The 23,636-nt window shown below is 41.8% G+C and overlaps 1 protein-coding gene across 2 annotated transcripts in view; it reads right to left on the reverse strand.

Annotated features, from left to right (window-relative positions):
* Positions 1–522: 522 nt before the first annotated feature.
* Positions 523–23,636, reverse strand: part of GDNF (glial cell derived neurotrophic factor) — a 34,823-nt gene continuing 11,709 nt past the window's right edge. For both annotated transcript variants that reach the window (XM_069963090.1, XM_069963089.1), the window contains exons 2-3: positions 23,292–23,522; positions 523–2,999 (exon numbers count right to left, since the gene is read on the reverse strand). In XM_069963090.1, coding sequence (XP_069819191.1) covers positions 2,518–2,999; positions 23,292–23,496 — 687 coding nt within the window. In that variant the 5' untranslated portion in view covers positions 23,497–23,522 and the 3' untranslated portion in view covers positions 523–2,517. The remainder of the gene's footprint in view (positions 3,000–23,291; positions 23,523–23,636) is intronic.

The raw sequence follows: 23,636 nt of genomic DNA on the forward strand, positions 1-23,636 counted from the left end.
GGGGAATTGAACAGTTGCTTCCAGGTTCCTACAGGCATTATACCTAATCACTGGGGGGTCCGAACAGCAGGACACCCTGTGATCAAATTATTATTGGGGCATTCTTGTAGCAAATAGGAATTGTCCAGAGTAGTGAACTCCTTTAAATGTGTTCGGGCTAGAGTTCTGCTAAATGTGTTCGGGCTAGAGTTCTGCTAAATGTGTTCGGGCTAGAGTTCTGCTATTTATAAGTCTAAAGACTTCAGAGCTGAAATTTCTATGTGCCGGCTAGATACAGGGAATGCCATTTGTTATTTGACCAAACCACCCCAAAAAAAACAACTGTCTGTAGATGGGTAACCTCTCCTTCTGGAAAGTTGTCTGGCTTGGTTGACTTTCCCAGTCATGTCCTGAGCCTTCTTATCGGACTCGATGGGAAAGCTGCTGCTAAAAGGTGTTCGGGCTAGAGTTCTGCTATACTGAATTCCTTTTTTAAGATTGGAAAATCAATCCCACCCCCCCCCCCCACCCCCCCCCCCCCCCCAAAAAAAAAAACAGCTCCACACATTTCCACAGGTTGTGTGTGGTATTGCAGAGTCATTGCTGTGGATGTTAAACAGGAGGGGTAAAGTGAGCGTGCGAAACACATTGGTTTTACCTGTTGCAACATGAGCGATTTTAAACTTATGAAAGAAAGAATTGATTATTTTAATTTGGAGTGCTGGCACCATCATTTGGATTGATGTGGATGAACTGTAATACCACACACGACCTGTGGACAAATGTGCTACTGTTGTGGGGTTTTTTTGCATTCAGGAGACCCCTTTAAGTCTTCCAAAGCCAGAAACGATTAAGGGTAAAGTCTGTGATTCTACAACTACCGTCATACACTTGCATCCATCTCGTTGTAGGTCGGAGAGCATGCTTTGCTTTGGCACCATCAAAGAAGAAATTGCAATAAATAGGAAAAAAAGAAGAAACATTCATAACTGGACTGTAATAAATAGCAATAACTTAATATTCAATAAATATATTCTATATCTTCATGTATCTGAGTGGATGCATGGCATCAAGTAGTCTGCTCGGTCTCTTGGACCAATTACCTATGTACTGTCAAAAAAACGAAAAAACAAAAACATAAACCCCATAGTATGCCCTGTATATATAGACCTGGTGACTGGTTATGCATCTACCGATACGGCCTTCATGTTGGGCCATGAGTTGCCTAGGCGTCCTCAGCAGGTCATAGCCACATGGTGGGATATCAAGGTACTTCTCTTAGGACTTGACCGGTTTCTTCATATGGAACATACCCTGTGACCCATATGGCAATTACATTCCACATTGGGCTCTATGCACAATAAACCATAAGCCTCGTAGTCCATACCAATCCTTTGGGACAGGCTTTTCGGATCTGGTAGGATGGGATCTGATACGGCCATACCCATGGGCCCTATATGCTATACCTGTATAATATACCAAGAAGACCATTGTGACATTAGCCAAGAAGGTCGAAGAACATAAGATATCTAAACATTGTTTTTTACCTATTCCTTAGAAACCCCCAAAATACAAGAATGAATCGGGGTTATATTATCTCTTTTATATATATGAACAGGGATGGGTCATGTGTAGTTCTGAGCAAACTTGCCGAAAGTTCAGGTTCATTAAAGTACGTCGAACCCAAACACTCTGCATTTGACTCCTGGCATTTGGAGAGGTTGGGCTGCCAGGAAAGCATGCATACAGCCTAGGACTTCCTAGGACCACATCCAACTTCTCCACACGTTGGGAGTCAAATGTTCGGGTTCAGATGAACCTTGGCAAATCTAAACTTTTGGCAAGTTTCGCTCAACTCTTGTGTTGTAAGAAGGACTTAGTACCACCTCCCAACAAATATATGACCAATGCAATGAGATCTTCTAGTGTATGGCCCATTTACCCTGATTGGGCATTCTTTATAATATCCTATAGTCTTGCACACCAGATCTTTCTACATCATTTTGGGGTAAAAAAAACAAACAAAAAAAAAAAGCGTGAAATGGAAATGACACCATTGATAACAATGTAGATGGAACTGAGGGTGGTGACAGTATTTGGTACAGTATGTCAATGGAGTAAAGTAATATGAGGAGCAAAAGTTTTAATTAAACCCCAAATACAAAAACTAACGGATTACGTAATACACTTGTTTTCCGATGTAAAAAAAAAAGATATACAGGAAAAACCTGACATGCATGATGTATAAATGCCGGTGCTGAGAAGCACTCACTGCTGGTGAGTCACGTATAGAGAACTGGTAGAAATCCATCCCCCGTATAAGAGCAGTGTCTGCTGTCTGCATCGCTCTCGCGGAGGATTTCTTATATCCTGGCACTCACTGGATAAATGCCACATGATAGCTCCATGCCCAACCATCCTTGGTCCTCTACTCCAACTCTGTCTTCCGGGAGACCTCTACGGGGGGAATCTTGATCCCTTTCTTTGCCTTTTTTCAGGAATGCAATACACTGCCGCACGGCTATCCAATCCACAGAATCATACACATCCACATTTCTTAGCGGAATGTTGCCTCAAGGTGTGGTAAACTAGATTATCATCCAAAAACGATACGTCGTCGTCGAAGGCGATGGGCCTGCAGCACGCCTGCTTTACCTTGTCGTTCACCAACTTTTTCTTGATGGTCAAATTTTTTAGAATTTGGTCGTAAGTTGTCTCTGGGTTATTGCAGGACCCACTGCAGTACCGAAACTTAAGTTCTTCTTTGGCTTCGTAGCCCAAACCCAAGTCAGTCACATTCAAGTGTATCTCCCGCAGGACGCATCCCTTGTTTCTCCGTTTTCGAGAATCCTTGCTGGTCTTTTTACTGGAATTGAGAGTGTCTGTTGGAGCAGCCATTCTCCCCCTGTCTCGCCTGGAGAGAGATTGCTTGTTAGATGACCTCCGAAGTCTTTTTATGGTGTCTTGAATAAACTCCAGCACATCATCAAACTGATCCGGATAGTCCTCGGGTACTTCAGCTGCATCGAAAAAAAAGAAGAAAAAAAAAGCAATATTAAACTATCATGTCAAACAGATTGTAAAGTGCGTTCTTATTCTTCTAAGTTCTTATAATAATTTTTTGTTCTTTGTGACAGTAGACTAAACACATTCCTTAATCAGAGATTCATCATAATGGCAACACCGTAAAATGTTATTGTAAGATTGTATGGAGAGTAATATTCTGTGGACAAAAACATAAAAAAATGTGAGGACAATCCCTCTCTAAATCAGATCAGCTGATCAATGCTAACCCAAAAGGGAAAGCTACCTATTTATGAGTTGCTGTCCTCAAGCAGAAACTTTGGTCCCACAGTGGTGTAGCTATAAGGGTCAAATTTGTTGCAGCTGTGACTATACCTGATCTGCTAAAATTCAGTTCCAATGCACAACAGTATATCGAGGACTGTGCAGCAGCACTGACAGGAGCAGATTACAGGTTACAGGTCAGAGAAGGAAAGTCATAAAACAAGAGGCTGCACTGACAGGAGCAGAAGAGATAAGAACTATGTGTTAACACCTTCCTCTCAATTTGGTTTCTGCTTATGATGTCTACTAACAAGGGTTAAAAATGAATAATTCTTAACTCTTCATTATACAGATTGGTTTTACTAATTACAGCTATGGCTGGGGCAAGATTAACATTACAACTTCTGGATCTCCATGCCTACAAAGGTATATAAGTCTACAGGAGCACTTAGATGGGGGAGGGGGACACTCAAGCGAAGTGTTTGCATTAGGGCCTGTGAACCTCAAGGCCCCTGCTCTGTACTGAAAGGGGGGGGGGTAATAACCCTGAAACAGCTGTCTACAGATGTGTAATGTTTCCTTGTGAAGATATCTTTGGCTTGGCTTATATTTCCACCCATGTTCTAAGAGTAAGACACAAAGTACCTTAACCTGGTACGTCACGGTGTCCCTAAGGGGGGTGCAGAGAGGGGTCATGATGTGACCTCTCTCTGTAACATACCACTGCTGCTCTTAGCTGGCAAGGCCCAATTAACCGTGGTGGCTAATTACCATTTAGATGCTGCTATCAAAACTGACAGTGGTATTTAAATAGCTTGTAAAATTGATTAATATGGTACCTATGTACTGCATTGATCTCTATGAGCAATCATGATATTGCTCATAAAAGTCCACTAGGGAAACTACAAATAAATGTAAAAAAAAAAAAATATATATATATATATATATATAATTGCATCCCGTATTAAAAGTCCCACTCCCTCCTTTTCCTATTTTTACCTAAAAAAATATACACAAAAAACCCCAAACATATTTGCTATTGTAGAATGCAGAATCGTCCGAACTATTAAATTATCACATTCCAGATCTTGAAAAGGCGTAAGAACAAAGACCTGCCAAAGCGCAACATTGCAGATTTTTGGTCACAACTAGAGATGAGTGAACCTCGAGCATGCTCGAGTCCATCCGAATCCGATCGTTCGGCATTTGATTAGCTGGGGCTGCTGAAGTTGGATAAAGCTCTAAGGTTGTCTGGAAAACATGGATACAGCCAATGACTATATCCATGTTTTCCACATAGCCTTAGGCCTTTATCCAACTTCAGCAGCCACCACTAATCAAATGCCGAACGATCGGGTTCGGATGGACTCGAGCATGCTCCAGGTTCGCTCATCTCTTGTCACAACACATCCAGAAAAAAGTGAATAAAAAGTGTGACACTATGGGGCAAGTTCATATCCTGACAATTTAAGTACCTGTGAGTGAGAAATCCCTAAAAAAAACATTTGTTCTTCTAGATTGCCCTAAAATGGGGTGACAATGCTAAATTATAATGTGATGAAAAATTCTGTATTAGAATTTGGTTGTGGATTAGCTTTGGGGTTAATGCAGAACCCATTGCGGTTCCCAAATCTTATAACAGAAGTTACCTGGATCAGTCTAGTGTTATCCCGTATTGTCTTAGTGTACACACTGAGTTTCCATTCAGATGGTGTATAGTAACCCTGTAAGTAATTGAGTCCAGTCCTTGTACCTGCGGAGTTTTGGAGGGGAATCTTGTTCTTATATAAGTACAATGTTTCCCATTAGATATGCATGTAATGCGATAGTATATAAAAGCTTTGGGAGTAATATTGTGTTATGTGTATTGGTTACGATTATTACAACGTCTTGTGATTTCCTAAGAGATTTTCTACGTGGCGATATGTAGAATATAGAGAACTGATCTGATTATCAATAAGATCTGTGCCGGGTCCAAACTATGTAATAAAGTCCCTACAGTATAGAGAACATATCTATAGCATTAATAATAACACATGTATTATATCACTACACCCCATCAGTAAATAACACAAATCCATACGAAGAGTCGACACAGTCTATTATAGGGAACTTTATAGACACAACTAAGCTGTGACAAAGTGAAGCTAATATTACTGTAGGAAAGGAACTGCTTAAAGGGGAAATCTAGCTAAATAATTTATAAGGCTGTGTACGTACACAGTGACTCCACCAGCAGAATAGTGAGTGCAGCTCTGGAGTATAATACAGGATGTATCTCAGGATCAGTACAGGATAAGTAATGTAATTTATGTCCACAGTGATTCCACCAGCAGAATAGTGAATACAGCTCTGGAGTATAATACAGGATCAGTACAGGATAAGTAATGTAATGTATGTAAACAGCGACCCCACCAGCAGAATAGTGAGTGCAGCTCTGGAGTATAATACAGGATAGAACTCAGGATCAGTAATGTAATGAGTGTACACAGTGACCTCACCAGCAGAATAGTGAGTGCAGCTCTGGAGTATAATCCTAAAAATACTAATTAGCACATATTGTTGGACCTACAATAAAATTGTTTTATAAAGAGGAGATTAAGTGGATAAAGGGAAGCAACAGTGATGCTGTAGGACACTAAACATTCGGAGGAGCACCGACCACCCCTCCCTTAAATCCTGATCATACTGTGCATATCCCGGTGTTTAGGTCACGCTGACTTCACAAACCTTTTGGGATTAGATTAGGCAGTGCAGTTCTGCTACGACTGTCAATGACAGAAGTGACAGAGCAGGTGCCTTGTATACTCCGCACAGTGAACATCTGCAGAGAGGAGACCTTGTTTTTATAGTAAACCATATGTACTGTATATAAGTAATCCTAATGTACAGGACCATAAAACATGACATTCCATAAAACATGACAAAAACAGCGCCATACCCCTTCACAGGTTGTGTCTGGTATGGCAGCCCAGCTTCAAGGTGATGTAGATAAGGCCGAGCTGCAATACCACACATTACCTGTGGACAGGTGTGGCGCTCTTTGAGAAAAAACTCAGCCATGTAGTCTAATTTTGTACAACACCTTTAAATCACTGACTAGTATAATCACCAGATGTGGAGTTTGCAAGTCAAAAGACGGCACGCTGATAGCTCAAATAATAGCCGTGTCAGGTGTCTCCGGGAGCTTTCCTGTGTATAAGCTGCATACAAATGTGGATCAAGTTATTCACCATGTCTTGTTTGCTTGATTACCCGTACCTGCGCCAATGAATATTCTATTTGATTATGCAAATTAGGCTTCTTATACATCCGAGGTCTGTACAGGCTGCATTGTGTTCTGCCGCAGCATTAACAGGACTAGGGATTGTTAAGACCAGTAGGGAAATAGGCTGCTGACTGGCAATGTATCATTAACACCTACATTTACTTTATCTATCTATCTATCTATCTATCTATCTATCTATCTATCTACCTATCCTTTAAAGATAGATTATAATGATTTAGTTTTAAATGTGGCCACTTTAGAGCCCACCATACCCTGATATTTCCTGTTATTGGTACTCAGCTACTCTGTGTAGACTCAGACAGTTCCAGCAGAGTCATCTCATCATAAGAGGGTGGGGTCAGCAGAGTCATCTTTTTATCATTAGAGGGAGGGGTCAGCAGTCATCTCATTATCATTAGAGGGCAGAGTCAGTAGAGTCATCTTATTAATATTAGAGGGCTGAGTCATCTCATCATTAAAAGGAGGGATCAGCAGTTATCTCATTATCATTAGAGGGAGGGGTCAGCAGTTATCTCATTATCATTAGAGGGAAGGGTCAGCAGTCATCTCATTATCATTAGAGGGCGGCGTTGGCAGTCATCTCATTATCATTAGAGGGCGGGGTCAGCAGAGTCATCTCATCATTAGAGGGCGGGGTCAGCAGAGTCTTCTTATTATCATTGGAGGAAGGGGTCAGCAGTCATCTCATCATTAGAGGGCGGCGTCAGCAGTCATCTCATTATCATTAGAGGGCGGTGTCAGCAGAGTCATCTCATTATCATTCGAGGGCGGGGTCAGCAGAGTCATCTCATCATTAGAGGGCGGGGTCAGTAGAGTCTTCTTATTATCATTAGATAGATAGCGTAAGGGCCCTTTTACACAGGGCGATTATTGTGCGGAAATTCGTTATATTGTTCGAATTTAAACGATAATAGTTTTGTGTAATTGCAGGCAACGATTGAAAAATCGTTTGTGTGTTGTTGATTGTTCATTTAGATCTGACAATAAAATATGAAATTAAAGCGAACAAATGTGGAATCTCAGTGAACGATTAGCGAACGTTTACCAATAACTTTAGGGTCAGGTCTAAATCATCGATCATCAACACAAGAACTTTTTTTTTTTTTGAACGTTGCCTGCAATTACACAGGACGATTATCGTTTAAATTCGAATGATATAGCGATTTTACGTGTGATAATCGTCTTGTGTAATAGGGCCCTAAAATGATAAGTAAAAGATAAAGCACAGAGAAGTTATATTTTTCATGTCCTGACTATTTAAAGGGGTTTCCCTTTAAGAATCATTATATATGGAGAGATTGGTGGAGAACAGTGTAAATATTGAGGCTGAGACCCTGATGTGAACGTCAGTGCAGTAAAGCGGTGTCCATCACCTGTCAGGGACACATAGATATGTAAATGAAGGCCTAAAGCCCAGAATAACTCTGAATACCAGGATATCAGGTATCACAGCGCACAATGCCGGCTCCGCTGCTGCAAGTCCATACTGAATGTTGCTGAGTGCGGTATGTTACACGGATTGTTACACGGATTCCAGGGTAGGTGCTGTGCCAGCCTGCGGTGCTAAGGACCTGCTAATATCCTGATCCAGAGGACACTATGGCACTTCTGTTCTGTGGCTCAGGTTCCTTACATAGAGGAGATCACATACTGAATGGGAGTAGAATGGAGGAGCTGTCATCCAGACTCAAGGACAAGATCATGTCGGGCACAGTGGGCAATGCCAGCTGTAGCAGAATTACATCCTTTAGTGCATCCTATATCATGCCGATGGCTACCGGGCCATATTCTCGATCAGTCCATTCTGGGAAGTTTAACCCTATGGTTCCTGCAGTGCTGAATTTTAAAGTAACATTAATGTCAACCATTCACAGTAATAGTTGTATATACTTTTTTTTTTTTACATAGCACAGTGTAACAGGTGGCAGAGAATGATAATGTTCAGCCTTAAAGGGGTCCTCCAGAGAGCAAGATATATTTTTTATACATTGCTTTGATACTTTCTGATATAACTTTATTAAAATAAATATATATATTTTTGTTTATATACTATTATACATTGAGGTGCAGCAGTAAGGGGCAACATGGGCCTCTATGCTGCCACCAATGTCCATGTTGGGAACTGCAGGGCTGTCCAAGCTGTAGTTCCCGCTCTCCCCGCTCTGATCACAGCCGGCCTCCCCAGTGTACTATAAATGCTAATGGATAAGAATAGATGGAGGGGCTCTGTATCGGAGCAGAGTGGAGGAACAGGAATCAGGGATTGGACAGCCCTGCAGTTCTCAACACAGCCGTGTCACCCCTTTCTGCTACCACATAATGTATAATAGTATATAAATAAAAAGAATTACAAATCAATATAGCAATGTATATACATAAAAAAGGTGGCGCCTTCTACTGCTAGACACATCAGCTAAATGGAAGACTAAATCCAGTGCTCCATTTTTACCCCCTCTACAAGTGCACCAAGTTCAAGATTCAAATGTGTCATAGAGGTTTGTTGGAGGATCCCATTGGTAGGGTCCATAAACTGGGAACACCACCAAGAAGCACCACAGGGCTGAGGCATTTTAGGCCTCTCTCAGATTATACACTACAGTGACTTAAGGACATTTGTGTTTCTCCTTGTGGAGACTGCAAAGTGCCATTGGGAGGCATACAGGCCAGGCAATGCTGCCTGGCAAAAATGCAAATGAGTTTCCTTTAAGCAGGAAGAAGACTTTGAAAAGCTAAAAAGAGCTGAAAGAGCCTAATAGTAATAGAATATTAGAGAAGCTCGAGTCTGTCCGAACCCGCAAGTCTGGGGACTTGATTACCAGTAGCTGAAGAAGTTGGATGCAGCCCTAGGGAGTCCTGGAAAACATGGATACAGCCACAGGCCATAGGCTGTATCCCTAGGGCTGCATCCAACTTCTTCAGGTACTGGTAATCAAGTCCCGAGACTTCCAGGTTGGTACGGAGCATGTTCTAGCATGTTCTCGGAGCATCTCTATAGGATATCCATCAGTCTGGACTCCACCACCAAACTCCTCCAATACCCGAGCATGACTGTTATGCCCCAATGACAGGTCCTGAAGGTGAAACTAAGAAAAGTCGACTCCACAATGAGATCATCTGACTGTGTGATGTGTATGGAGCCCTCCTGACCGATCATGACGGAGGTATAGGGCAGGAGTGGACTGGGCAGGGGGGCATCTGCCCTCCCAGGCCGATCCTCCCCCAGTACATTATAGGGCTGTGCCGCTGCCAGCTGGTTGAAGGCCTCAGGGCTGCGCTGCCACCGGTATAGGGCATGTTAGATGAGACACTTTGAGATTGTGGTACGCTAGGTCCTGAAGACAGAACTGATACGGAAACCCTCTAAACACAGCATTTCACTCTAAGTCTTGACCCATTTCAACTCATAAACTAAACTAGGCATCAAAGAATATTCACTTATTAAGAGCTAAAGGAGTATGGCAGAACCAGGAGCCGACATACCCTGTGTCCCACCATAGGTATATAATACCCTAGGTCCCATCATAGGTATGTAATAACCTGGGTACAATGATAGGTATATAATACCCTGGATCCCATCATATGTTTATAACAACCTGGGTCCAATGATAGGAATATAACACCCTGGATCCCATCATAGTTTTATAATAGCCTGGGTCCCATCATAGTTTTATAATATCCTGGGTCCCACAACCCTTTGTGATATTTTCCCTTGACTTCTAGGGAACCAGAGAAGGCGCCTAATCTAGACGGTAGACTGTGAGAAACAACCTGATCACATATCCGCCTTGTAGGAGAGATACGTGTGTGATGCTGTAAATCTGTCGCTCGCAGACCAAGTGTAACTTCAGATGAACAGTAGACAGAAACCGTATATTATACCGCCTTATAAAGTGCCACCCTACACCAAAGGCGAGGGGATGGGGATACAAATATGTCACCACCAGTCACTTAGTGATCATTTTCCGATGTATCATGAGATCCCACCGGTTATTGCCGTCAGAACACTTGGACGTTGTGCAAAGTTCTGCAAAGTTGGATGATCACTGAAGACAAGCAAACTCCTTAGGATATAATGGGTTAATCTCCGATGTCTCCCATGCCTCTTGGGGAAATGACATATTACCCAACTGCAACACTTCCTGCCCACCCAACCTGCTAGGAATCCATTAGGTTTGAAAAACTTAACTTGGGCAGGAAATACATTAGAACACTCTGACCGATAAAAACCCGACCCCGACTGATCAAAACTTTTGACATGTCAATTTATTTATTTTTTTACGTGACAGGTACACTTTAAGGCAGGGATGGGGAACCTGCGGCCCTCCTGCTGTTGTAAAACTCTAGTTCCCATCATGTCTGGACAGTCAAAGCCCAAAGCTTTGGCTATCCAGTCATGATGGGAATTTTAGTTCTGCAATAGCTGGAGGGCCGTGGGTCCATATACTGCCTAGACTTTCTTAGCACTGGGTAGGACATGAACAGCATCAACATTGGCCGTGAATATGTGCAGCCAACCAGAGTCAAGCAGCGATCTAGACACCCGTAAGAGGGAATCTAGGCATCAATAAGCAGTGATCTAAGCATCAGTAAGCAGTGATCTAGACACCCGTAAGCAGTGATCTAGGCATCAGTAAGCAGTGATCTAGACACCAGTAAGCAGTGATCTAGGCATCAGTAAGCAGTGATCTAAGTATCAGTAAGCAGTGATCTAGTCACCAGTAAGCAGTGATCTAGGCATCAGTAAGCAGTGATCTAAGCATCAGTAAGCAGTGATCTAGACACCAGTAAGCAGTGATTTAGGCATCAGTAAGCAGTGATCTAAGCATCAGTAAGCAGTGATCTAAGCATCAGTAAGAAGGAATCTAGGCATCAGTAAGAAGGAATCTAGGCATCAGTAAGCAGTGATCTAAGCATCAGTAAGCAGTGATCTAGACACCCGTAAGCAGTGATCTAGGCATCAGTAAGCAGTGATCTAGACACCAGTAAGCAGTGATCTAGGCATCAGTAAGCAGTGATCTAAGTATCAGTAAGCAGTGATCTAGACACCAGTAAGCAGTGATCTAGGCATCAGTAAGCAGTGATCTAAGCATCAGTAAGCAGTGATCTAGACACCAGTAAGCAGTGATTTAGGCATCAGTAAGCAGTGATCTAAGCATCAGTAAGAAGGAATCTAGGCATCAGTAAGCAGTGGTTTAGGCATCAGTAAGCAGTGATCTAAGCATCAGTAAGCAGTGATCTAAGCATCAGTAGGAAGAAATCTAGGCATCAGTAAGCAGTGATCTAGACACCAGTAAGCAGTGATCTAGGCATCAGTAAGCAGTGGTTTAGGCATCAGTAAGCAGTGATCTAAGCATCAGTAGGAAGAAATCTAGACATCAGTAAGCAGTGATCTAGACACCAGTAAGCAGTGATCTAGGCATCAGTAAGCAGTGATCTAAGCATCAGTAAGCAGTGATTTAGGCATCAGTAAGCAGTGATCTAAGCATCAGTAAGCAGTGATCTAGGCATCAGTAAGCAGTGATCTAGGCATCATTACTCACTGCATTCACAGCCCAGCGAATATTAGCTGAGCAGCAAGGCATATAGTGTATGTATGACTGCTCAATGTACAGGAGCAGGAACTTCCTTTGACAGGGTCACTACTCCTATACGTAGTTTCCATAGAATGTTATGCCAACAAGGATAGGGACGGTGCTATTTTGGAAGAAAACAACCATGTTTTTCTAATCCTGAACAATCCCTTTAAGAAGATTGTAATCTGTAACAATGAGAATTCCATGACCTCATGGAGTGGGCCCATGTCCTTTGTGTACCATGTATCTTTGAAGTGGCAGAACATTGCTAAGCGACATTAATTCGATAACCTGTTCATCAGTGGAAGAAAACAAATCCTCTGCCTCATATACTGCATCAACTTATTGTAAATGAGAAACATGTCCGTCAGTTTCCCAATACCACATGTGATGGAGAGGTACCATGCAGAATGTGCGGAATGCACGGAAGGAAATGTTTTGTCTGTAACTTTTTAAAATCATAGATCCACCATGTTAACCCATACAATGCAGACTCCAAGATATCAGTTACATCTACGCTCATTGTTGGTGACTTGCTGTTCTATCACCAAAGAGCCCGGGGCTAAAGGAGACTGGTCTTTCATTCACTTTTATCATGATTCCTAGTTAAAGGGGGTTTCTGGCCCCTACAGAAAGGGATAAACCAGTATATAGGGGCAGTATTATAGTAGTTATATTCTTTTACTTAAGGGGCAGTATTATAGTGAACTCTTGGCCAGAAGAAGGGCACACACCCGAAACAGTCATTCCAGGACGTGCACCTCACAGGCGTCTCCCTCCCTCCCTCCCTGTATATGTGCTGAATAAACTCCATTGTTGATCACTGCCAACAGGTGAGTGCTGGATTTTTCTACTTACTGTATATTATTGTAGTTATATTCTTTTATATAGGGGGCAGTATTATAGTAGTTATATTCCTGTATATAGGAGCAGTATTATAGTAGTTATATTCTTGTATATAGGGGGCAGTATTATAGTAGTTATATTCTTGTATATAGGGGGCAGTATTATAGTAGTTATATTCCTGTATATAGGAGCAGTATTATAGTAGTTATATTCTTGTATATAGGGAGCAGTATTATAGTATTTTTATTCTTATATATAGGGGGCATTATTATAGTAGTTATATTCTTGTATATAGGAGCAATATTATAGTAGTTATATTCTTGTATATAGTAGCAGTAATATAGTAGTTATATTCTTGTATATAGGAGCAGTATTATAGTAGTTATATTCTTGTATATAGGAGCAGTAATATAGTAGTTATATTCTTGTATATAGGGGGCTGCATATAGTAGTTATATTCTTGTATATAGGGGCAGTATTATAGTAGTTATATTCTTGTATATAGGGGGCTGCATATAGTAGTTATATTCTTGTATATAGGAGCAGTATTATAGTAGTTATATTCTTGTATATAGGAGCAGTATTATAGTAGTTATGGTGGTGCTGGCCGGGTTCTGGTGTGGCATTTTAAGTCTGGTCCTGTGACATTGGGGTTGCAGGGCCGTTCCATGGCCTCCCTTCCCTGCATGTGCACGCTTTGCGGGGTTGGCGGTCACTGACTGACATGGTGTGGAGTTAGCGTAGGGACCCGTGTGGACCAGGGGACCTGCATGTGGTACACGGGGCTATTATGGTTTGATCAAATTATATACAGACACCCTGGTGTTGATTTTTAAAATAGGCCTAGCGGCATTAGTATCAGCCATAGATGGGATGTGCAGCCGTTCCTTTCTCTCAATGTCGTGTATTATAGTAGTTATATTCTTGTACATAGAAGGCAGTATTATAGTAGGTATATTCTTGTATATAGGAGCAGTATTATAGTAGTATATATTTTGTATATAGGAGCAGTATTATAGTAGTTATAGTCTTGTACATATGGAGCAGTATTATAGTAGTTATATTCTTGTATATAGGGGGCAGTATTATAGTAGTTATATTCTTGAATATAGGAGCAGTATTATAGTAGTTATATTCTTGTATATAGGGGCAGTATTATAGTAGTTATATTCTTGTATACAGGAGCAGTATTATAGTAGTTATATTCCTGTATATAGGAGCAGTATTATAGTAGTTATATTCCTGTATATAGGAGCAGTATTATAGTAGTTATAGTCTTGTACATATGGAGCAGTATTATAGTAGTTATATGCACAAGCAGGTAGATGTGTTGGCACTATCAATAACCCGTGGTTGTGTGGAGCTATTTATGTGTTCAGGTTGAGTGACCTTGCGTGATAAGGAGCGTTGTAGTCTTTGTTAACTGAGAAATCTCAGTGAAATTCCTGCATCACAGTGGTGCTCAGCGTAAATGAGAAAGCAGTTCATTTAATCAGCACAAGCCATTGAGAAAGTAAAAACCAGCGGCACTCACCGGATGAATGCAGTGATGGTGATTTATTGATACGATGTCATCATGCAGGTGACTTCAGGGCAGGGGGAGACAGGTCCAACACAGCACCCTTGGACCTGTCTCCCCCTGCCCTGAAGTCACCTGCATGATGACATCGTATCAATAAATCACCATCACTGCATTAATCCGGTGAGTGCCGCTGGTTTTTACTTTCTCAATGGCTTGTGCTGATTATAGTAGTTATATTCCTGTACATAGGAGCAGTATTATAGTAGTTATTTTCTTGTATACAGGAGCAGTATTATAGTAGTTATATTCTTGAATATAGGAGCAGTATTATAGTAGTTATATTCTTGTATATAGGAGCAGTATTATAGTAGTTATATTCTTGAATATAGGAGCAGTATTATAGTAGTTATATTCTTGTATATAGGGGTCAGTATTATAGTTAGTAAATTCTTTTATATTTGAAGCAATGTTATAGTAGTTATGAACTCCATATAACAATAACCTGCCCATCATCAACATGGTGGCATTCACTGGCAATAGGAGCTTGTGCTGCCCATGTCTCACTATACCGTGTATGAGCCGTGTTTATTGTGTGCACTTACGGGAGAACTGACTACTTTAGGGTCATGACATCCTATTATTTCCATTATACGATTATTCTGCAACATTCAATTTTGAGTTGAATCCAAGTTTTCCCATTTGGCTAATAATGGCCGCCCTATCCATTTAGCTAAACAGAGCGTGCCTGAGTACATACATCTATATATACGAGAGTGTTCATTGTCCGGGGGAGGGGGTGCGTGTGTGCACCTGCTGGCAGCCATATAGATGCCTTCACAGCTATTTTAAGCCTCTGGATTATAATGTACACAAGTCAGGAATCCCAGTGTCCTTTGTGAGACATTTACCTAGATCTCGGGGTTCCATTTTCCTGCTATTAGGCTTCAAGCTGAAGCTTATTATGGACAATTCGGGGAACCCCTTTCCATATGTTTTTTATTTTATCAGTAGGGTCCCTATGATTAGGCATAATGGGGGAGATATATCAAACATAAAGTGAAACTGGCTCAGTTGCCCCTAACAACCAATCAGAATCCACCTTTCATTCCTCACAGACTGTTTGGAAAATGAAAAAGTGGAATCTGATTGGTTGCTAGGGGCAACTGAGACAGTTTCACTTTACACCATGTTTGATAAATCTCCCCCACAGAGTGCAGGTACATTGGCTCTTCTATACAGGCTGCGTTCATGTGTTGGGAATGGATTGAGGAGGAATAAGCCACTGCCAGACAGCTCTGATGGTGACCTCTCTCTTCAAGAACAATAGGATCAGGGAACATGCCTGATTGGTCTCTGCCTTAACATTGGGAAACCCCTGTAGACATTAGACCTTTTTGCTACCTTTTTTCTAATTTGCATGGAAGCCTTTAGATGCATGATTCACCCTGAGGAAGAAAACAGTGGATTTCGAAACACGTCGGTAGTCACATCTCATTATTGGAAGTGGTGCCCACTGCCGGCAGGAGTGTGCTCACACTACGCATAGCCGCAATTGACTTGGACTTCAGATTTTGTCATTTTGACGTAACCAAAAAAACTTAGATATTTTGTTGCTTTAGACCATTCTCTTGATTTCATGTATCCTGTCTTATTAGTCCATACAGTTGCATGACACCATGTTGCAGTGGAGGCCTACTCTTTACCCTGGCTGACTGAATTACTAGATTGCCACATTTGTCTGGTCATCCAACACTTATGACTACTATAAATCTGAATATTAAAGGGGAACTCCGGATTATTATTTTTTTTTTCAGTTCATCTGGTGTCAGAAAGTTAGACAGATTTGTAATTTACTTCTATTTAAAAATCTCCAGTCTTCCTGAATTTATCAGCTGCTGTATGTCCTACAGGAAGGGGACACAGTGCTATCTGCTGCCACCTCTGTCCATGTCAGGAACTGTCCACAGCAGTAACAAATCCTCATAGAAAACTTGCTCTGCTCTGGACAGTTCCTGATATGGACAAAGGTGGCAGCAGAGAGCATTGAGTCATATGTGAAAGAATACACCACCTCCTGCAGGACATATTGATTTTTTATTGCTTTATGGTATTTGATCACTGTATATTGGTATTATTATAGCATAGTATGGCAGTATTATTTAGCTTCTTCAGCACTGTATATTGATTTTGCATGGGGTGGCGGCACAGTATACTATTTAGATTGAAACCTCACCAGAAGGCACCATGTGCCATCACGTGTACCCGCTCCATGGTTGCTGCCACCTGTTGAATTAAAGCTTTTATTTTTAGTGCTTTGAATGATGTGATTTGTGGGTTACACGGTGACGTATCTTATATACACACAGAGCATTGCTTCCCCGGTGACACAGCAATGTGCACTGAATAGAATGGAGTCAGTATTAGGTATCAGCCACTATTACTCCCATCTGAGTCACAACAACTGCACCAAAACTATTTGACTTAAAGCAAGAAAGTCAAAGTTCTGCAGCGGTAACATAAGACGTGACCCCAGAGCGACTCATCCAGGGGGATAAGTGGGGCCCCGGGCCTGGGAATAGTAGCCCGGATCGTGTTTTCACCCATAGGGGACGCATTTTATACATTGTTCTCTACATTTTGTAAAATTCTTGTTATGGCGAGAAATGATAATATTGTGAGTGACTTTATATATAGCTCCTTATACTAATAGTATATACCAATAACTATCCATACATTATATACCAATCACTAACCATACAGTATATACCAATCACTAACCATACAGTATATACCAATCACTAACCATACAGTATACTGTATACTGATCACTAACCATACATGTATATACCAATCACTAACCATACATTATATACCAATCACTAACCATACAGTATACTGTATACTGATCACTAACCATACATGTATATACCAATCACTAACCATACATGTATATACCAATAACTATCCATACATTATATACCAATCACTAACCATACAGTATATACCAATCACTAACCATACAGTATACTGTATACTGATCACTAACCATACATGTATATACCAATCACTAACCATACAGTATATACCAATCACTAACCATACAGTATACTGTATACTGATCACTAACCATACATGTATATACCAATCACTAACCATACAGTATATACCAATCACTAACCATACAGTATACTGTATACTGATCACTAACCATACATGTATATACCAATCACTAACCATACAGTACATACCGATCACTAACCATACAGTATATACCAATCACTAACCATACAGTATATACCAATCAATAACATACATGTATATACCGATCACTAACCATACAGTATATACCGATCACTAACCATACAGTATACTGTATACCGATCACTAACCATTCATGTATATACCAATCACTAACCATATAGTACATATCGATCACTAACCATATAGTACATATCGATCACTAACCATACAGTATATACCAATCAATAACATACATGTATATACCGATCACTAACCATACAGTATATACCGATCACTAACCATACATGTATATACCAATCACTAACCATACATATATATACAGTAATACCTCGGTTTTCGAACGCTTTGGAATTTGAACTGCTTGGTATTTGAACGAAAAGTTATCCAGAAGTAGTGTTTGGAATTCGAACTTTGCTCGGTTTTGGAACGTTTTTCGAACGTTTTTGCGAGCGTGGATGGTGGGTTGTACCTGGCGAGTTAAGCAGTGGTGAGGCTTCACATACAGTACAGTATTGTATATGACTGCTGGAGTGCATATACAGTGCAGTAGTAGTACAGGCAGTGCCCCACCATCTCCCATACATTACATACATTACAGATACAATAAAGGATGGGTGAGGAGTTGGTGACTACTGTACTATAATTGCTGGTTCTGATGAACATTTCTTATGTTTAATGTCCTGTACAGTATAGTGCTGTTCTGTACTGTACTGTAGTGATTATACTGAGCACTTATCAGTGTAATAAATGAGTATTGTAGGTAATTATTGGTGGCTGCTGGAACCAATTAATCACATTTACATTATTTCCTATGGGAAGACACTGCTCGGTTTTCAAACTGCCTTCCGGAACCAATTAAGTTCGAGAACCGAGGTACCACTGTACCAATCACTAACCATACATGTATCTACCAATCAATAACCATACAGTATATACCAATCACTAACCATACATGTATGTACCAATCACTAACCATACAGTATATACCAATCACTAACCATACATGTATGTACCAATCACTAACCATACAGTATACTGTATACCGATCACTAACCATACATGTATGTACCAATCACTAACCATACAGTATATACCAATCACTAACCATACATGTATGTACCAATCACTAACCATACAGTATACTGTATACCGATCACTAACCATTCATGTATATATCAATCACTAGCCATACAGTATATACCAATCAATAACCATACAGTATATAACAATCACTAACCATACATGTCAATGGATACTATTCAGATATAGAAATTGTTTTCTTCATATTCATATACTGTGTTTCCAAAAATCTCAAAACTAAAATGATCCATCCATCCATCTTTCTATAGTGGGGAAAATAAGTACTGTATTTGATACGCTGCCAATTTAGCAGGTATTCCCAACAACAAGAAATCGAGAGGTGTGTAATATTGATAGTAAGTACACTTCACCTGTGAGAGACAGGAGCTATAAAATATTCCAGATTATCACATTGTATGAAATATAAATAATTGTTTTGCATTTTATTACATGAAATAAGTTGTTGATCACCAACCAACCAGCAAGAAGTCCGGCTTATAGTTTCTCTATAAGAAGCTCCTGCTACTCTGCACTCATTACTTGTAGTAATTGCACCTGTTTAGACCTGTTACCTGTATAAAAAAAAAAAAACACCTGTCCACACACCTAACCAATCACACTCCAACCCCCCACCATGGCCAAGAGTAAAGAGCTGTCTAAGGACACCAGGGACAAAATTGTAGACCTGCACAAGGCTGTGATGGGCTACAGGACAATAGGCAAACAGCTTGGTGAGAAGGCAACAACTGTTGATGCAATTATTAGAAAATGAAAGAAATGATTACACCCCCTCAAAATCCTGCAGGGCCCACAAGGTCCCCCTGCTCACACCAGCACATGTTCAGGCCTGTTTAAACTTCATGAATGACCATCTGGATGATCCACTCACCATGTTTGATGGAAGAAGAAGGGTGAGTATAACCCCCACCGTGAAGCATGGAGGGTGAAAGCTTTCTACTTTGGGGTTGCTTTTCTGCAAAGGGTCGAGCCAGGACAACTAAGGAGAAGCTCCATAAGACACCTGTCAAGGTCCCGGAGTGGCCTAGCCAGTCTCTACGCCTGACCCCAACAACAGCCCTGAAACCTGAGAGATCTGGAGAAGATATGTGTCTGTCTGTCTATCTATCTACCTATCTATCTATCTATCTATCTATCATCTATCTCCTATCTATCTATCTATCTCCTATCTATCTATCTATCTATCTATCTATTATCTATCTATCTATTATCTATCTATCTATCTATCTATCTATTATCTATCTATCTATCTATCTATCTATCTATCTCCTATCTATCTATCTATCTATCTATCTATCTATCTATCTATGGATTTTCCAAAGATGTCAATGTACAAATTGGCCCCAGTGTATATGTGTGAGGAATACAGTGATATACAGTATCACCACCTGTGTACAGTGTTGTGGTATATGTTGGTGCTGTGGGGTAATAATAATAATGTGCTATATGAACGTGTCCAGAAACAGAGGAATGTGAGCTGTGGATCTGCTGTACTGATATTTGGGGTTATATTTTCCTTGTACGCCTCACCATCAACACGTTACGTAGTTCATCCAGCATAGCACAACATCTACCAAGTATCCGAGCTCAGCAGGAGCCGGGTTAATGCCTGTAACATCTGGCCGGCAGCTGTATACAGCTCAGCAGATGTGTACAGGAGGCAAATGTGGAGCAAACTGTGGCCTCTCATCTACACTGCAACAATTACTGCCGCCCCACCAGGGCCAGGAAGACATAGCCCTGTTCATGGAAGGTCTTACAGCTTACAAAGTAGATTAGAGCCGTGAGGAGGAAATACCTGCCTGAAGAGCTCATAGACAGGACTTTGTGGAGGAGGAGGAGGAGGAGGAGGAGGAAAGAGCTGCCTGTAGAGCTTAGAGACAGGATTGTGTGGTGGAAGAGGAGAAGAAGGAGAAGGAAAGAGCTGCCTGTAAAGGTCAGAGACAGGACTGTGTGGAGGAGAAGGAAAGAGCTGCCTGTAGAGCTCAGAGACAGGATTGTGTGGAAGAGGAGGAGTAAAGAGCTGCCTGTAGAGCTCAGAGACAGGATTGTGTGGTGGAGGAAGAGGAGGAGGAAAGAGCTGCCTGTAGAGCTCAGAGACAGGACTGTGTGGAAGAGGAGGAAAGAGCTGCCTGTAGAGCTCAGAGACAGGACTGTCTTGAGGAGAAGGAAAGAGCTGCCTGTAGAGCTCAGAGACAGGATTGTGTGGAGGAGGAAAGAGCTGTCTGTAGAGCTCAGATACAGGACTTTGTGGAGGAGGAGGAGGAGGAAAGAGCTGCCTGTAGAGCTCAGAGACAGGACTGTGTGGAGGAGGAGGAGGAAAGAGCTGCCTGTAGAGCTCAGAGACAGGACTGTGTGGAGGAGGAAAGAGCTGCCTGTAGAGCTCAGAGACAGGACTGTGTGGAGGAGGAAAGAGCTGCCTGTAGAGCTCAGAGACAGGACTGTGTGGAAGAGGAGGAAAGAGCTGCCTGTAGAGCTCAGAGACAGGACTGTCTTGAGGAGAAGGAAAGAGCTGCCTGTAGAGCTCAGAGACAGGATTGTGTGGAGGAGGAAAGAGCTGTCTGTAGAGCTCAGATACAGGACTTTGTGGAGGAGGAGGAGGAGGAAAGAGCTGCCTGTAGAGCTCACAGACAGGACTTTGTGGAGGAGGAGGAAAGAGCTGCCTGTAGAGCTCAGATACAGGACTTTGTGGAGGAACAGATCTGGAAACGGGACAAACATTTCTGCTGCACTGAAAGTTCCCAAGAGCTCAGCGGCCTCCATAATTCTTACATGGAAGATGAAATAACCAGGACTCTTCAACAAACTAAGTATTCTGGGAGGAAGACCCCTGGTAAGAGTGGTGAATAGGAACCCAATAGTCCCTCTGACCAAGCTTCAAAGATCCTGTGTACAGATGGGAAAAACTTCCAGAAGGTCATCATCACTGTAGCCTCCACCAATCTGGACTTTATGGCCAGGAAGAAGCCGCTTCTCAGCAACAGACACTCGAAACCCGCCGGGAATTTACATAGAAGCCGCTAAAGGCCAAAGAAGACTTTATATAATTTATTTCCACATCAACAAGGATCAGCCGGCTGTGCCTGGCCTCATATATACAGTCACGTATATTACACCCCTGTCCACACAGGCATCAAAGGCCTCTTACATAATAATGTTGAAGATGCCAGGGGCTAATCCCGGGCCGCTCGGAGCCCCGCCACAGCGCACAGTGAGGGAATATGACATGAAAGGTGCCGAGGTCAAAGCCTCATTCTTACTCATTAATAAAGGCTTCTTTCTCCGGCTCATTCACTGATTCTTCGAGTGCAAAATGACACAGGATTCCTCATCCTACAGCTCTAAAGTTCTGCTGAAACCGAGACGGACACTGTATCACCTGTCCCCAGATTATATAACAATGCCCTGTCCCTGCTCATTCACATCTACCTACCCCAACACCAAGGCCGCGTTCACACAGGGACCTGCAGAAACATTCACCATCAGCTGCTCTAATCTATAGGCTACAATGTAACAGTCTGGAGCTCACAGAGCATTGTCTAGACTGGATACAATTGTATCACTTCTCAGCTGAGAGCAGGACTAGCTATGTACAATATATCAGTCTGGGGTCCAGGCTGTAGAGCTCACAGAGCATTGTCTAGACTGGATACAATTGTATCACTTCTCAGCTGAGAGCAGGACTAGCTGTGTACAATGTATCAGTCTGGAGTCCAGGCTGTTTAGCTCACAGAGCATTGTCTAGACTGGATACAATTGTATCACTTCTCAGCTGAGAGCAGGACTAGCTATGTACAATGTATCAGTCTGGGGTCCAGGCTGTAGAGCTCACAGAGCATTGTCTAGACTGGATACAACTGTATCACCTCTCAGCTGAGAGAAGGACTAGCTATGTACAATGTATCAGTCTGGAGTCCAGGTTGTAGAGCTCACAGAGCATTGTCTAGACTGGATACAACTGTATCACTTCTCAGCTGAGAGCAGGACTAGCTATGTACAATGTATCAGTCTGGAGTCCAGGTTGTAGAGCTCACAGAGCATTGTCTAGACTGGATACAACTGTATCACTTGTCAGCTGAGAGCAGGACTAGCTATGTACAATGTATCAGTCTGGAGTCCAGGTTGTAGAGCTCACAGAGCATTGTCTAGACTGGATACAATTGTATCACTTCTCAGCTGAGAGCAGGACTAGCTATGTACAATGTATCAGTCTGGAGTCCAGGATGTAGAGCTCACAGAGCATTGTCTAGACTGGATATAACTATCACTTCTATGCTGAGAGCAGGACTAGCTATGTACAATATATCAGTCTGGAGTCCAGGCAGTAGAGCTCACAGAGCATTGTCTGGACAAGCTTTGTACAGGTTGATGCCTTGTTCTCATTCACTGACAGCAAAGATCTAGTAGAAAGCTTTCGCAGTCTCTGATGACTTACAGTAATGTTGTGCATCCTGTGGCCGTTGCTCGGTGGCGGGACGCTCCGAAGCTGCTTTGTACATCCCCACAGCCATGTCCTCGTCTTGCAGCAGGGATTCTTGACTCGATCTCTTCTTACCAGCTAACCAGCTTGAGGGCAATGGGGTGGTGGACACAGATCTCAACAGCAAAATGCAGACAGCCAAGATAGCCCATAACTTCATCTTAGAAAGGCTTCCAAGAAAGGGACCTTCCGGGGGACAAGGACAAGACAACAGCTTAATATAATGGACGGAGCTTAGAGATTAGTTACAATTTATGGTATCTAGAATTTTCCTTATCTTACATTGACATATATGACCAT

Source organism: Dendropsophus ebraccatus, chromosome 3 (genome assembly GCF_027789765.1).
Source record: "Dendropsophus ebraccatus isolate aDenEbr1 chromosome 3, aDenEbr1.pat, whole genome shotgun sequence".
In the NCBI taxonomy this organism is placed as follows: Eukaryota; Metazoa; Chordata; class Amphibia; order Anura; family Hylidae; genus Dendropsophus; species Dendropsophus ebraccatus.